The following is a 17517-nucleotide window of genomic DNA, read 5'->3' on the forward strand; positions in this document are numbered from 1 at the left end:
TGCAGAGGGAGGGATGTGTTTGGCAGTCCCCATTACACACAGTCAACAGCTTAACGCCGTTTCTCTTTAAAGTGTGCAGACAGACACATGCAGAGAGCTGAAAGCAAAACCAGAGGTGACAAAGAAGAGAGAGGAAAAAAGTCTTGATTAGAACCGCTTAGCTACAGTTCATGAGGGTCAGTCGCTTTTTCACGTAAATAACCAGAGCCAATTTATTCTGGTTTCATATACAATTTATTTCATTTGATAAAGGCATACACTTAGCGTGAGACCAAACATTCTAGAAGAAATGTACATGTTACCTCCCATCCTCATCAGAGATCCATTTTTTGTTTTTTGATCAAACATCAAACTAAAGTTTGAAAATCAAACGGTGGTTCATTAAATCTGTTGTTCTGTCTGCAAACAGAGCAACTGCCCTCAGGAGCAGAACTGCTGCTGTTGCTTTCAGTCGATACAGCAGAGGTAAGACTGCTTGTGGCCTTGGAGAGAAAAAGAAGATTTTAAAAAGCAGAAACAGTTTTAGTGTTTTCGTACATTTCTCTTTTTCATTGCCCAAGGGGTTTTCTAGCACATTAACACCCTGCGCCTCAAAGCTGCAGTAGGTGACTTTTACACAAATATTTTTTTACATATTTGCTAAAAAAAACATATTTTCATTGACCATAGAATTGTGCAAATTGGAATTATGAAAATAAATTCACTTAATTGAAACAAACACATTTTTTGATAAGATTTTGAGCTATCATGAGGTGGTTTCATGATTGGATCAAAATCAGTGTATTCTGTAAATCTGCAGTGGAAACACTTTGCTTTCCGCTTCACACGAGTCAGATGATCAACAACCGGGTTTTACTACAGGTGGAAATGACAAAGAAAAAAACAGGAAGTGGTGGGAGGATGATGCCACAGCCTTATCGCGTGGCATCATCGCCACGGCCTTAATGACTTATCGTGTCATTTTAATTGCGCTTCTTATTTAATGGAAACAATGTAATTTTGGAATTGTGTTTCTTCGATTTTAGTTAAATATTGACAAAGTTTTGTTCACATTTGTAATGGAAATGCAGCTACTATGTCCTGGACAGTGTAATGTGAGACAGGTAATCCACCTCTTCCCTGAGCTACTATTATTGTCTCCAGAAATGCATCGCTCCAATCAGTCAGGAGGAGGGGCTTAGCGCTGTTGATGATGCTTGTGTACACGCTGCCTAATATGCTAATGGCAGAGAAATACAAAAACCTTTTTATCTACCATACTCACTGTATTTCTGTAGGAAAAGATAAACTCAACTTTTTCACAAATTATCTGTCATGACATAGTGACAGTTTCAACAAATATGTAAAAAAAACCAAAAACATTTTTTAATAAAAGGTCCATACTGCAGCTTTAGTAGATCCATCAGAATGAAATATTTCCAAGTAAGCATTGTTTTTCTGAGACTACACCAGAGTTGCAGCGGTCTGTGCTTGCCAGTGCTCCACATCCAGAAGCTTCAGAAACGGTGAGAGTACTAAGATTTGTCAGGGAGGAAAACCCCTTTCTGAGCAGCTATGAAGAAAAACTCATTCTTCTGTCTGTACAGCACTTTAGGAGAGCAGGAACGCAACAAGGATGGCTTTTAAAAATGTCAAACTGACAAGACTTCAATAAATAAAGGAATAAAACCAGACAGAGTCCTTTACAAAAAATACATAAATAAATAAATAAAACTCATACGTTGACAAAAATGCCTTTGTGTACGTTGATTGAAAAAGATTTTTTTAAAGAAAATTACTAAACATGCACTTACTTGTTTTTTGTAATATACAGTTTTATGTACACAGTGGCTTGTAGAGGATTTAGGCTTTTTAAAATATTATCAATGAGCACTGGGTGAGAGAACCAAGCTGAGAGAGAAATTATTTGCCCCATAAAACTGTGCCGCAGTGCAAAAGCCTTGCAGTTTCCCAGTAAGGAGAACAGTTTCTGGTTTTAGCCACAAACTTCATGTTTTACAGGAATTTTATGTGATAAACCAACGCAAAGTAGTGCGAAATTGCAGATAAGATGAAAGAAATAATATAAACTAGATTAAAAATACTTCATAAGATTTTGTCTTTGTATAGTGCATTTCCTTTGAAAATGAACACTTTTCAGATTTCCCCCTCAAAAAATAATGTAATGCTACATTATTTATGTAGCATTTGTTTTGCACTTTGTGTTTGATATAAAATACCAAATAAAATAAAATGCACTGAAATTTGTGGTTACAATGTGACAAATATAATTTCAAGAGATACCTTTTGCAGGGTTATACATTAAAGTGAGATCACAGTCTGGTTTTATATTTACAGTCAACAAGTAGAGGCATATTTAAATTGATTAATTTAGTGTCTAAGGTGTAATCCTCTCCTGACTTTAAAAAAAAACATGAAACAGTTTAATTTGTTTGGCCCTGCAGGAGAAGGTGGGGAGGAAAATTTCTACTTTCTGAACTGTAAAATATCATGTGTAATGTTTTATTATTAATATTATTTATTGAAATCTCCCCATTCTCTGTGAACTATTCAGGATCTGTCCTGGATCAGACAGAAAGTTCATTACTAGTTCATTACTATTGAGTGTGCGCAGCATCTACATCATCAACATCCATGAACACAAACACAGTAAAATAACTCAAGAGCTGAAGCCGAGACCAGAAAGAAATCAGTAGGTTTTTTATGTTGGACTTTAGAGGACTGTGTGAATAAAAGCACTTGGAATTGAACCAGTGAGAAAATATTCCACATCCTGTTTGTCTGGGCGAATGGAGCGACAATAAGGCAGTGGAAGGTGTGATCATGTCATTTACAGGATCTGGCGTACAAGCAACATATTATTTACTGGTTAATAGACAGACTAAAGTCTTTTCTTTTTTTTAGTAGGTTATCTAGTTGTGGATGCTGATATCAGAAACAGTAAAGCTGCCTATATCTACTCCCCCCACCCCTCTGCTTTACAGGCAGTTTACACACAGGAACCAGTTCATCTAGACTTCTGCACAGCATCAATATAAATAAAAACCACTCCCCCCTCACAGTTCACCCCTTGCGCTCTTTACAAGCCATATTAGATGTTTCTATGGATTCTGGGCTTCTTCAGGCCTGCTCTGTGTGAGAGGGAAGCTGCTTTCTGTGACCAAACATCTGGTTCTGTGACCTCTGGCTTTACAGAGTGCAGCTCGGCTCGTTGGAGCAGTCACTGTGGTTATTGTCCGCGCCGCTCCTCTTAAGCTCCCTAGCGGCGTTGTGTTGCGGCCCGCCCCCGCCGTGGCTGTGGCCATGATGGGGGACTGCCTGGGGCCGCTTGCCGTGCTCCAGGTGGGGCCCATGGTTCTGATGATGGCCAACGCCGTGCAGCTCTGCGTCAGCGAACGCTGCCCCCGCCTTAGTGTCGTCCCCAGCCTCGAAGTTGGCGTCGCGCTCGGGGCCGGCGGCAGCGGCGCTCTCTGGCACCACCTGCAGGTAGGCTCTGACACGGTGGCGGCGGGCGCCGGCCTCGTCGCTGAAGTCGATCACGCGGCATTCATAGGTGCCTTCGTCAGACGCTTTGACCCGGGAGAGGCGGAGCTTGTGGGAGATGTTGCTGCCCACGACCTTCACAACCTGGCAACGACAGATGAAGAGTTTATCATGATGCTGTTCAATTTATTATTGCTAATATTATTACTTCATTATTTTAAGTTTCTCTTCATTAGTAGTAGCATTGTTATTTCATAATATTAGCACTGGGAGAAGACAGAGAAACTTTTTTTTTACATGTAATAATTTGATAATAAAAATAATCATTTTAGTCTAATATCTATTAACAACCATGTTTTCATGTTGTGATTTGACCATTTCATATTTGGACATTCAGACCACTCCAAAGCTTTACCCCACAAACAGAAACAGAAACTTTCCTTCCTTTGATAATTTATGTTGGATAGTGATCACTCACCAGATCTTTCTCATGGATGTTAGCCTATGTTTCACATCTTTTGTCTTCATTCTTTATAGAATATATTTATGTAAGATCGGAAGGTAAAACAAAGATGGTTCAACATAAAAGTTTCAGGATAGCTTTGGGGCTGAAATCCTCCACATATAGTGAAAATACTCCACAGAGTCTTTTTCCTGAGTTCATCACTCCCAGAGAAACGGAGCGGAGCTGCTGCTCACTCAGAGAGGATGAGTCTGTGGGACATCATTAGGACATAAATATGACTCCCATTTATCACATACCTCTGTTCTCCTTACGCTGCCTGTAGGCGTGCGTGGGTGGGTGTGTGTTCCACGACAGTCCGCGTATTTGTGAACATGTTTGTGTATTTACTTATACGGATCTGTCTTATACATTGAACAAGAACTCATAACGAATGCTTTCACAGCGACGTGGCCTGCAGTGTTCGACTCCATCTACACAACACACACACACACACACACACACACACACACACGCACACACACGCACACACACACACACACACACACACACACATACAGAGGCTGGTGCTTCCATTACAGCCGCGCTGCAGCTTGTCTGCCTGGGGAAGGAGAGAGGATTCATATTTATGGTTGTGAATTCTTCTGAAAATTATATCAGAATATTTTTTTTACTTCTGAAGCTCTGATTTTAAATCCAATCAAAATTTGGGGATGCAGGTTATTGATGAAAGAGTTCATTTAAAGTCAATCAATCTTATTGAAAAACTAATGATTAATTGATAAGTAGCCATTTTCTTAAGAACCAGAGTTTTCGTTCACATGAAAAGGGACGTCGGTCGTTCCATAACATACACGGGTTAAGTTTTTTATATGCTGAATTTTGAAAAAGCATTAAATCCTAACCTTATATTATGTGGGCTATATTAAATACTGAGTAACCTGAAAATTGTTATCTTGTATTAATAAATGTGGACATACTTATAAAATATAATGTTACATAAACATTTCTGGTTGCTGAATAGATAAATAAGATATTAAAATATATGAAACAGTTTCAGTTTAAATATCCTATTTTTATTGAAATTTAAGGAGCACTTGCATCCCAAACCAGACTCTGTTTGGACCACTTCTCTTTCCTGTTCTGGTATGACCCCGCCATCTTCATTTCTGTATCAACTGAGGATGACCAGCAGCAGCCAAAATACAGAACTAAAAAAGGGCTAAGTGGACGTTATTAGTTAATTGATTCAAATTAATGTTAATCTAATAAACCATCAATTGACAATTTATTGGAAATCAGTTAAATGTTTGCATCTTTAACTTGAGTTTTGTCATCATAAAGTAAATTAATATTATCTAAATATAATTTGCTGTATATTAAATCAATCTGTTAAAGTAATTTCCAGGTTTTCAACATTTTTTTGACATAATGAGGCACTCTTGACTTTTTCGTCCTTTGTGGCGTCTCCCTGTCAGTTTGTCATTGGGATGCATCATTGTGCCTGTTAAGGTAAGGAGGGTTCTTAGAATCTGGACGCCTCAGAAGGACTCTGCCATTGAGCAGCAGCGATGCCGAAACTCTGGTGATACGGTGATTCCACACACACATCAGGATTGAATGTCAGTGTGTGATCTGGAGCATCGGCCGCATTGTGAGCCACATGGAACTGAAAAACTGTGATAACACACTCTGTGTAACACAAAGACAGACACCATGACACCATGACACCAGGAAGCGCTCTGACTCACACTGATCTTTGTAGCATCCTTCAGCGTTTCCTCCTCAGGAGACACCTTGGAAAAACAGAAGAATGTCAGAGAATCAACAGGTTTAAATTTTAACTGATTTGATGTCAATATTAGCAACTGAAGGAGTGAACCTCCTGTTTAGTTGGACAATTATGTGATTAATTTCATAAATCTATCATTTTTCCAAACATATGGAGACTCCACTGAGAAGCCCTTCATCATAACATTACCCTGAGCTGAAATAATCTTTAGTCAACAGATTGTGTGCCTGAGCCTGCAGAATATGCTGCGCTTATGTTTGTGAAGCTGCTGTGCTGAGCTGTTTATTCAATTTCCTGTGATTATATTTATTAAAGATTAGTTTTATTGTCCTGGTTTGAAACTCAGCGGGCTTTTAAAATGTAACACACACTTTCTTTTGTTTTGAGTGTTTGCATTAAACCTGGAGTTAAGCAATCCAACAGGACAAAGGTAATGCCCAACAAAAATCTGTGACTTTGTGAAGTTTTTTTTATAGAAATTATTTCTATATTTACGGCACACTTTTCAGATAAGCAATCCATAAACGTTTGACTCTGTGACTGAAAGGTACCAAAAAAACCCCAAAAAACAAAGCTCACTGTGGAATAAGGTTTTGACTGGTACTTTACTATAATACATTTAAAACTTAAAGAGTGAAACATAATGTGTCATAATAATAAATCACCACCATAATGTGGTGAAAATTGAGACTTTTAGCTGCTGCCATTCACACTATGACATTTTTACCATGTTATCAGTCAAATAATGAGCCAGTGGATAATCAGCTTGATGTGTATTTACTTCATGCTTTTTCAATATTAAGGAATTAAACAAATTCCTATATCTTGCTGAAAAATTATTTATGAATTAGATTTGTCTTATTTTAAGCATGCTTAGCTATTTGAACTAGAAACTAGACCAAAATTACTTGGTGTTGTGTTTTTGCAGTGAAGTGCACAGATCAGTCAGAGTTCTTGTACCTCATTAGTCGTCCAGGGCTGCTGGTCCGTCCACTCTACGTGGTTCCTGATGTACCACCACTGGATCTCCAGTGAGTAGGACGGCGTTCCTGCTCCTCTGAAGGAACAGGCCATCTCCACATCCTGGCCTCTCTGGGCAGTCATGTCATGGGGTACCTCAGTAAACATGGCTGGGAACACAGAGAGCAGACATGGATGGTGTCATTATGAATGGATTCAGTCCAGAGAGGAAGGAGAATCTTAGTGGGTCAAGGTTAGGGAGAGGTAAATAAAATATAAATGCATATCTTTGTTATTGATTTTATCTAAATTGAACTCTATAATAAAACCAACTTCTCATATAAAAGAACAACCTGAACAACCAGCGGTATGTGAACAAGCAGATTTCTTGTTGCCATATCAACCTTCAGACCAATCAGATCTCCAGCTTCTGTGCACCACAAATCTGGAACAAACTCCCAAAAACTGCACAACAGCTGAGTTAGTTCATAATAACTGGAACATATATATATATGGAATATATTGATCAATATATCTGATGTGTGTTCACGATTTTGATGATGGCATTTGAGAAAATGAAATGTTTATTAGTTATTTCATAATTAGTGACTATATTACATTTTTATGATGTAAAGCTCTTTGAAATGATTTTTCATGATTTCCAACTGTACAGAACACAATGAAAAACACACTAACCATGATAAACCAGACCTTATACGAATGAGACGCTTATATGTTTCACTGATGCATGTATGATTATTAAATAAAAGAATTACTAGAAATAATAAAACCTGATACTTGGAGAGTGTGAAGCGGTTAAAACAGCACCAAACTCCTGAGACTAATGACTCATCGTTAACTAAATGAATGTGTCCTTCATTCACCAACATCACTGTTATAATTGATACTTGGACTTTTCTTTTGCAAAGTGGAAACTGGAGTGCAGCCAAGCGAACTATAAAGAAGCTTTAAAGATATTTGCATTTATTTTACAACTAAATGAGTTTAGTATGTAAAACGAAATATGATCACAAAGAAGGTTTCTATGTGAGATATCCTGATTTTAGATGAAATGTCACAAAAATTTTAGAAATAAACGGTGAATGACTCGAATGAAGGTTTCCAGGCCACTCTTTCAGACTCTAGCGGTTCCTCACCCTGAGCAGTGAAGAAAGGGCGCCGAGTCCTGCATCAAATGTCAAATCACTCAGAGGATCTGGGCCACACTTCACGTCTGATTGGCAGGAATGCAACCAGCAGATTGCTAATTGTCCCTGAGCTGTAGGGATTCTCATTAAGCAAGTTTTAAAGCAAAAGGTTACCCGCTGTCTTACCATCTTAAAAGTAAAAGAACAAAAGCGAGCGCCAGCTTTTAAAACGCAAAGGCCAACTACAAAGTACATGTAACATTTTCTCTCTGTGATTTCAGAATACTCCAGAGCTGTAAAAGTTTCCAACGGGCTTCTTTTAAACTGCTGAGTCAGGAATAAACTTTTACAACTGAGACCAGATCAAAACATTTCCTTTCACATTTTTAAGAAACCATGGAAAAAAGTTCTTTTGGGTCACAGCAGACAGAAAAAGGATTTTAATTTCAGGTAATTGACATTCTTCAACTGCACATGTGGAGTTCCTCAAGGAGCCATTCTGGGTGCTGTCCGTTTCTCCCTTTAAAATGCGTAAAATGTCAAAGATCCACTAAAGTGTCTATTAAACTCTTGAGATGATGTCAAAGCAATAAAAATGTTGTAATCTATGATAAATAAAAGAAGAGATCATGTTAGTTTGGTGGAAGTGTGTCTGCTGTCAAAAAAGAGAAAAACAAAAATCAGTAATGACTACCCATATAACTTCATTGGTATTTGATTTTATTTGTGTTGATAAATGAATTAGTTAGAATTTTTTTATTGAATTGGAATTTCACTTTCTTTGATGAATTTTTAATAGCTTTTATTTTTTCAAATCAATTTTATTTATTGATTGACTCAACCTGCATCTCAGTACTTTGGTCCAGTTTATATGTTCTTTAATGTGCATTTATAGATGAACTGGATTGAACATCCGCAACGATAATAGCTTATATATAGTGATGGATCCGATCTAATAGTTGAACTAAAAATAAATCTGTGAAGGTCATTGGAGGCGTTAGTTTACCTGTCTCCAGTGGTAACCAAGCTTGTTAGATGGTAACAGGCATGGTTACCATCCTCAGATCATTTATTCATCATGTTGAGATATGTACCAAGTAGAGACTGTAATCTGATATTTTTATGATAAGAAAGTATATTATATACAGTATATCTAATGGGGTGCACTGAATAGTCGATAAATCAGATTTGATTTCCTTAATTTTGGCTGACCTGAAATCAACCGACAGATGAGAAACAAATCTTACCTACCAATCAAATCCACTGCGAAGGTCTGAAAATCAGCCACTGACCCCTTTTACTTGTGTGAGCAATAATAATCAAACCACTGTTACCAGCTTAGCAACTTTGTTGCTATACTTAGCAACATTTTAGACAAAAAAAAATGGTATCTGCATTAAAAACAGAATCAGTTTTTAAATATTGGTGATCAGCCAGAAAACTGTAATCAGTGCAAAATCTGATCTCATCCAGTGCATTTTATAGTCAGTCTTATTCAAAACCCTGCACTGGTACCAGGGTTTTGAATAAGACCCTGATAGCAGGGTCTTATTCAATCTAATAAAACTGAATAAGACTTATTACACTTATTCAGTTTTTGAAGCTTTTTAAATGGAAGCTTTAAAAATGGAAGCGTCCATAAAAAAAAAATGTTTTTTTTATTTATGACCAAATAAAATACTTATTTGGTCATAAATATTTTATTTATGACCGAATAAAATACCTTTCTATTCAGGCACACACATCCCCGCCTAACATTTACACTGAACACATTAAACTCAACCTGTACTTGATGGAAAGCTTTGTCTCGTTTATCGCCCAGTTAGCTGTCAAAATGTTTCATTCTTATCAGATGGTTATCCTCTTTATGACATCATGTTTCTATCCTGTCGTATCCTGATCCGTTTGGAGAGAAGAGCGACACACCAGCTGTGTTTTTAATTATTAAACAACTCCAACGGGACATTCTTGGCAGTTTTGACGGTTTCTTAACCTTTGACCCTTTGATTCTCAGTCATTGTAATGCGTCAATCCTGTGCCAACAGAGTGCTGATTTTCCTCTTGATTCATGGACTAATGTCACCCTGTGAACCTGCATTATGGATCTGTCTTGTATTACAAGAACAGTACAAGCCTACAGTCATCCCCCCCTGTACATTGATCAAATCTGCTTGTATTTTTCATTTGTGACACCTGAAACACACCAGCTATTGATTTGACATTACAGAGCCAGAAACAATGCCTCTAGCCCCTTTGGTGGATAATATTCAAAGCTGAGACATAGAAACTGCTGGGTGAGACGCAGAACCTCTGAAATGCTACCAAACAATGATATTATTTTTCTCCACAGAACTGCAAGGAACGCAACACAATCAACAGGTAACATTTTGTTGGTCATCATGAGTCTATCTATCATGACTTACTTTGTTTTGCCAAAGTGTGAAAACCACTTGGACTTTTCTCACATCATAGTATCAAAATTCAATGTGTTTTATTGGTATTTGGGGATAAATGAACAAAAAGTTGTGTATAATTGTGAACTGGAAGAAAAAAAGCTATGCTGTTAAAACGTTTTTACAATTAAAAATGATGAAAAATCGATTGATGTACAATCGATTTTGTACAGCGATACACTTACAGCTGTATCACTTACAGCTGTAAGACCTGGGATGCTGAAATGAATCATGATTAATCAATTATTGAAATAATCATCAACTAATTTTGTGATCAATTAATCGTTGGCTGAAGTACACAGAGACCAAAATTGGCCATTTGTTGAAAGAAAAACTCAGTTTTGCACTCTGTACTGTTCCTCACATTTATTCTAACAGTAGAATAGATGAGCTCTGTTTGAGGAGTGTACAGTACAAGACGTTATTAATCTGTTTAATTTAATTATCCATGGCTTCTCTGCAAATCCCTGCGTTTCTTTTTCACTCTGCTCTATCTGCCCTCAGTGTCTCCTATTAACACCCTTATCTAACAGTCACAGAGTCTAAGCTGAAGCTATGAAACGGCTGCAGTCATTGGTCGCTCTGAAGCATTATCACCATCCCAAAGTAACCAGTGGAAGGCTCTAAAGCCAGATAGGTGTTCGACTCAGTTACAACCTCAGAGAGGACAGAAGAAGAGAAAAAACTGAAGTAATGACCATGTATTAAAGAGAGCAAGGCTTCGTGTGTTACGTGAGATACTAACAATAAAAAAAGGATTAAATTAGGCTCTGTGTGTGCGGGCGTGTGTGGGGGGTGTGTGTGGGGGTGTGTAGGTGTGTGTGTGGGGGTGTGTGTGTGTGGAGGAGAGGAGGCGGAGGACAATGTGTGAGCCAGCAGATAGCTGAAGGGGCAACCTGATTCCTTATTTCTATTATAAACTCAATATGGTAATTACAGCCATGATAAGTGGCATAGTCTTACTTCAGCATACTTGAACTTTCATTTTACTCCCCATCCCTAATTATCTACACACACAGAGTAGAAAGAGATCTAACTTTAAAGAATACTATCGTCTCAAAAAAAGGAGAGAGGAAGTTTTCTATGCAGCTTAAAAAGGTCTAACTGGGAAGTTTATACAACTGCAGGGATAATGAAAACACTGAAATAATTTTCTATTGCTGGACCAACCTGAAGGTTTTGTGGATTTTATAGAACACAGTAGAAATAAAGTTGGTTTCAATTAGTCAGGAAATTAGTCTTTTTCCTTGAAATGGAGGAAAAAGACTTTAGTAATTAGACAAAGTAACTAATTACTTAGTTACTTCAAACAAAATGGCAGCAAACTGTTTGAAACAGAAGATCCAATAAGCACAATTGAAGACGATAGACATCAAGTTTTTGTTACTGTAGCACAATAATCCGACAGATTTCAGTCCAGCAATGAACCGACACCAAGTTACAGGCATTATCATTCTAGTTTTTAGAGTAAAAGGGACACAACAGGCTAAAGAAAATAAATCAATCATACCTGAAAGAGAGGAGAGTAATCATCTAGCTGTTGGTCTATTTTTATGGCCGAAAACTGAATCAGGCGAAGAGTTTCTATCGAAAGAGAACCTGAAACCACCGACTTAAACTCACAGCAAAGATGGTCTGATGAGTCTATTATGATAAAGAACTGGAGATAAACTACTTGGCAATGGGAAACCAAGTAGAATATGCTAAAATATTTCTAGCTATTTTTAACAACAACAACAACAACAAAAACAGAGTAGTGCTAGGAGTGATCAAATGCATGTTAGTTCATACAATCAAAACATACAAAATGTGTTCAGCTGAAGTTTGCTAAATTAAAACAGATACCTGGACTTCAGCTGTGGGTATTTATTTTTTTTCCAGAAGCATTGAAATTAGTACATGGAGTGGAGGTCGGTGGCCAGGTGCAGAACGTATCATATTCTGTCAATGTTTTTTTACATGGTAAAATGAATAGTATGGAATGAGTAATAATACAGAATCAGAAGAGTTTGTATAAATTTTATGTTTTCAGGGTTTTCATGGCTTTTCCACTTCAATCAGAACGGATCCTTCAGACTCCTATCAGACTCTGGTCTCCCACTACAAGGTCAGTGGATTTATACACTAAATCCCTGCCAACATATAATATGATTATATGACAGCTGATGAGAATAAGTACATGCGTTCTGCTGAATTTATTTAGAGAATCATAAAAAGATAAGACAACTCAACATATCCATGGAGTTATTTTTTGAAGGCCAATTATTAACTGGTTTTGCTACAAAAGTGTAACAAATATTCCTAACAATGGAAAACAAGAGGAACTAAGCAGTGCGCCGTGCTATGCTTTAAATAGGAGCTTTAAATTATTCACAAAACAATCCTATTTAATTGCCTGTAGTGTTAGATTTTCCACTGGCTTTGATGTTCTTACAAACTGCACCTGAAACCAAGGTGAACGACACTGATGCAACCACACACATGTTCACCCCTGCACATGCACACACACAAATTTGGCTTTCTTGCCAATTTCCTCTTGAGTTTCCCAAACACATTAATTCTAACTACGGTAGTTAAATAATTGTTGCAGATTGTTTGCTTTTGCTCTCAGTTTATAGGCTTAGCATGTTTCCATATTTCTAGATAAAGATAAACAGGATGTGTTTAGTTATCTACAAGTTTGCTCTGCAGTATCCCTAATCAGGACATTTGGAGCCGACTCTGATAATTATGACAATAGGTCAAAGTGACCGACCATTAAAAATGAATCTCTGTTGTATTTGCTGAATGAGAGACACCTGTCCAATAGGCATGTTCAAATGTGATCATGACTAACAGCATTTTGCCATGAGTTCTTATAACTCTGTAATTCTAATATTCTGGTACTGTTTTCTAAAATCCCTTCTTTTAAGGGCTAATGTTAGCACTTGAAGTTCATTCAATTTGTTTGCTAAAAATCTCATTCTACCCATTCAGAATAATGAAAGGAATGATTGAAATTTCCTCCTTCTCTGTGCTCCTCTTCTACATTCATGACATCTCCTTTTCAGTTTATTTGAGAATTCAAGATTTAGAGGTATTTGAAATTTTGTGATATTAAATGTGGTTCACACGGTACAATCTTAGAATTGTTGGCCGATTTTCAAAACCTGAGAGACCACACACGAGCTGATAAAAAATCCAAAGTATAACGGGTTTGATTGGTTTCTGTGTGGTGTCCAGCCTCACGGCAGGAGCAACATACACCCCACACCAACCAATTTGATTTCTAACGATAATACTGACAAGTGAGATGCTTCACTGGTGACCGAAAAAGAATCCACTTCTAAACCTCGGGAAACCGTGACAGGGAAGAAACAGCCATTTACGCATAAGAATGTCAAGAAAACACCAGTAAAATGGGAGAATGACAACAAACAGAAGGAAATTATATCATTTGGAAATTGGGTGTATGAGCTAGGCCCAAAAGATTTCTCAAAAAAACATTTCACTGGCGACCGAAAAAGAATCCACCTCTAAAACACTGGAGGCTGTGCATCAACCTGAGAAGACAGAACCAATTCAGTGTAAGGATGTCAAGACCCCAGAAGAAAATTTCCAAGCAACATCAATTTGAATGAGTGCAGAATCTTCCACTGAAGTTGTTGAAAAGCATGATAGTTCTGTGCCAGGAAAACAAGATGATGAGGTAGCTTTCTTAGAAAAAGGAACTTGTACCATGCAAAGTACAAGTTCCATGGTACAAGTTCTCCCCTCAGGGATCTCTGCTCCACAACTGGTCACTGAGAATGAATCCATCTCCAAAACACAGGAGACAATGGGTCAACCAGAGAACAAATGACCATTTAAGAATAAGGATGTAAAGATATTATGGAAAACGTTCCCTGAGCCAGGTGCTTCGGTGGATCTGACATTTTTCATGGACAATTTGGAAAACAATGGAAGTTCTCTGCCAGAAAAACTAGGCGATCAGGCAGCTTGGTGTAAGTACACAAAGAAGATTTTGGAAAACATTTCCTGAGGTAGAACCTAGATTAGATCTACATTTTTCTGTTGAAGATATTGAAATGAAAGATGTTTTAATCAAAGCTAAAGAAGGTGAGCAGGTAGCTTCCTTAGAAAAGGAGAGCTTTTCCAAGGACACTATGACCTCATCACCACAGCTGGTCACTGAAGAAGAGTCAGTCCCTGAAACCCTGAAGACAGTGAATCCACAACTGAAGAAACAGCCATTAAATCCAGGAGAAAACAGTCTCACCTTGCCTGAACCAGACAACATCCAGGGGGATAATTTGCCTGAGGTCTCCAACAATCAAAATTGCTTTGAAGCTTCTTCTGAAATGCTGAATGATCAAGAGGAAAAAACAGTGAAGTTTAGTGAAGCAGAACGTGACTCTACAACCAAAGAGAAACCTAACCAGGAAGGGGAAGAATTACAATCTGAAAAATCTAGAAGTAAGAAGTTGTAAATGGAAAATCTCTCTAAGCCTGAAACAGTCAATGTACAACTTCCTGGAGACGTAGATGAAACAAAAATGTCTCCCCTCAGGGATCAGAAACACAAGAAGTTATAATTATGAAGACTCTGTAATCAAAATTGTCCTTCAAAAATGGATTTAGTTGAAATTAAAGCAGCAGATTGAAAATTGTATCATCCAGTTTTTGGTGTAAAGAGAGAATAGAGAAAAAACAATAAATGCAAATGGAAATTATTGAGCTCATTTTAATTTATCATGCGATTAATTAATTATTTGATTTATTGAGTATTGCCACAGACCTAATTATGAATGTCTTCTTATTGTTTTGTTTTCCTAGGGATGCACTAATATGAATTTATGTTTCATTTCCAACATGTGTTATAAGTAAAGTATTGACCTGAAAAAATCAATGTCAGCTGATTCTTATTTCCGTTTTGATAACGACGGTAAGAAGTTTTCTGCACTGGAAATAATTTATTCCAGCATGATCATTAAATATTTATATTTGGAGCAGAGGTGACATCACACAAAGTGTTGAATCTTATTGTTGACGTTCTTGTAGACTTTCAGTTTCCTGTTATGGGTGGGTGGAGATGTACACAAAACAAATATTGTATAACTGAAGCCCGTGTTGGTTTTCAGTCACTTACCGGCCGTTTAAGTGACTGTATCTGACAGTGTCAACGATGAGAAAAGAGTTTCTTTTTTTAGATAAAATACAAAATAATTTGATTTGCCAACACCTTGTAGAAAATGCTGTTTCCTTTCTCCTCTGGGCTTCCCCTAACTTCATTTCACTTTAATGAAGATGAAAACAGCTTCAAGTCTGCCTTTCTCAGTAACAACTTCCACACTCCAGACAGCATTAATTAAACATTTGTTGGCTTTCTGTCAGGTGGATCAAAACTGAAAAAATATTTTAAAAATCAGCTGATTTTTGACTCCAGTTAACTTCTATTATAGCTTTTACTGTGAATTAGTGACTTTGTGTTTGCTGATATGGCGCCTCAGGTTCATCCAGCTTAGAATATGAAGCTGCCTTTGGTTGCTGTGGTTACAGTGTAATTATTCCAGTTTTGTGTCTTTTCTTGAGTGTCTTTTTCATGATGTAAAATATTCCCATCATTTTCCTCCAATAATCTTCCAAAGATTCTGCAGCTAGATTACATGAAAAGTTCTCCTCTAATGCTCTAGATTTTAATGTTTACATGTTTAATATTCATGTTTTAGTACTCTATAATAAAGCTGACATTGAGATATGCTCGCAGGTGAACAGGTGTTTGTTTACCTTTCTATTTAAGCTGAAGCTGCTGCTGTTTTGGCCCAGATCCCAGCTGCTGGTCGGCCTTCCCACAGCGCAGGTCAAACTATGTTTTTCCTTCTATTCAGATAGAAAAGGTTAAATGAGAACATGGCTTCCAGAGCCGTGGGGTTCAAGCAGAACAGCAAGGACAAGTCCTCTTTTTCTGCTTCCACACGTCAGAGTCGCCAGCTCCACACAATAAATTATTACTACATCATCACTTAGCAACTACTGCTACATCACAAAAAAAAACAGAAAAAAGGTGGGAGTAGCAATCAGAGGAATAACAATGGCCTTACAGAAAAACGGTAGTTTGGGATTAAACCACTTGAGGCATTTCTTATCCTAGTAGAAGTTAGAAGAGCAGCCGGGGATTTAATCTAAGGATTATGAACTATTAACAACTTATATTTAGAGTAGAAAGCTGAATATTTACTCTGTTAATAACTGAATCCAAATGATCTCATTTTATGTTCTGGAAAAAAAAAATCCCTTCCCAACTAAAATCTCAATCAAAATGTTTTGATCCATTTCTTTTTTACAAACAGCAGAGGAAGAGGCATCAAAAAAAACATGCGCTGATTTCAGCACTTCAGATGAAATGTAGTCCTCCAACTCTTCAAATTACGTTTTATGTGTTATTTATTTAGTTCATGTTGTACATTCATGAACTTTGACATTTGTCTCAGCTTTGCCTGATTTGACCTTGGTTTGACTTACTGGATTTCTACTCTGGGGCAGATTGTTATGTCACCCTAAAAAAGTTTCACCCTTTTTCATAAATTTTATTTTATTACTGGCTTATTTTGTTTTATGGCATGTCTGCATTTTGATATGACACTGAGAGATAAAACGATTTCCCCACAGTTTACACAAACACCGATCTGGTAGATGATGATGAGGCCTGTTACAATAATCAATAAATCAATTAATAACACAATAAATTTAAATGAGTTCAATCAATTCCATTTGCATAATTTATTGTTTTTTTCTTTTCTCTTTTTCTTCCATAAAGTGGATGATAAAAGTCTTCAGTTTGGTGTTTTGGACTCAACCAGCACAATTTGGTTTACAGAGACTTTACAAATCATTTTGTTTGTTCTTTTGTTAATTTATTTTGGATATTTAAATTTCACATTCACATTCTATTTAACATTCACAGTGTTAAATAGAAGGTGATCTTGCATTATTATGCCATGACCATCATATAAGTTTAAAATGCTCTCAAAACAACAGTATTATTGTTTATCACAATAACGTCTGGGACAATTTATCATCCAGCTAAATTAGTTATCATGAGTCCTGACTTCACAGATTAAGAACAGTTTTTCTTAAATGAATCTAAAACCTTTGAAATGTCATTAGAGAAATCTTAAATCTGAAGATGTGCTCTGAAATGAGACCCCTCAAGGCTCCCACAGCGCCCTCCGCCCCGAT

At 37.1% G+C, this 17517-nt stretch overlaps 1 protein-coding gene across 1 annotated transcript in view; it reads right to left on the reverse strand.

Annotated features, from left to right (window-relative positions):
- Nucleotides 1-216: 216 nt before the first annotated feature.
- vstm2l (V-set and transmembrane domain containing 2 like) overlaps nucleotides 217-17517 on the reverse strand; it is a 54027-nt gene continuing 36726 nt past the window's right edge. The window contains exons 2-4 of the mRNA XM_023339273.1: nucleotides 6699-6868; nucleotides 5698-5742; nucleotides 217-3627 (exon numbers count right to left, since the gene is read on the reverse strand). Coding sequence (XP_023195041.1) covers nucleotides 3190-3627; nucleotides 5698-5742; nucleotides 6699-6868 — 653 coding nt within the window. The 3' untranslated portion in view covers nucleotides 217-3189. The remainder of the gene's footprint in view (nucleotides 3628-5697; nucleotides 5743-6698; nucleotides 6869-17517) is intronic.

Source organism: Xiphophorus maculatus, chromosome 1 (assembly GCF_002775205.1).
Source record: "Xiphophorus maculatus strain JP 163 A chromosome 1, X_maculatus-5.0-male, whole genome shotgun sequence".
Classification (NCBI taxonomy): Eukaryota; Metazoa; Chordata; class Actinopteri; order Cyprinodontiformes; family Poeciliidae; genus Xiphophorus; species Xiphophorus maculatus.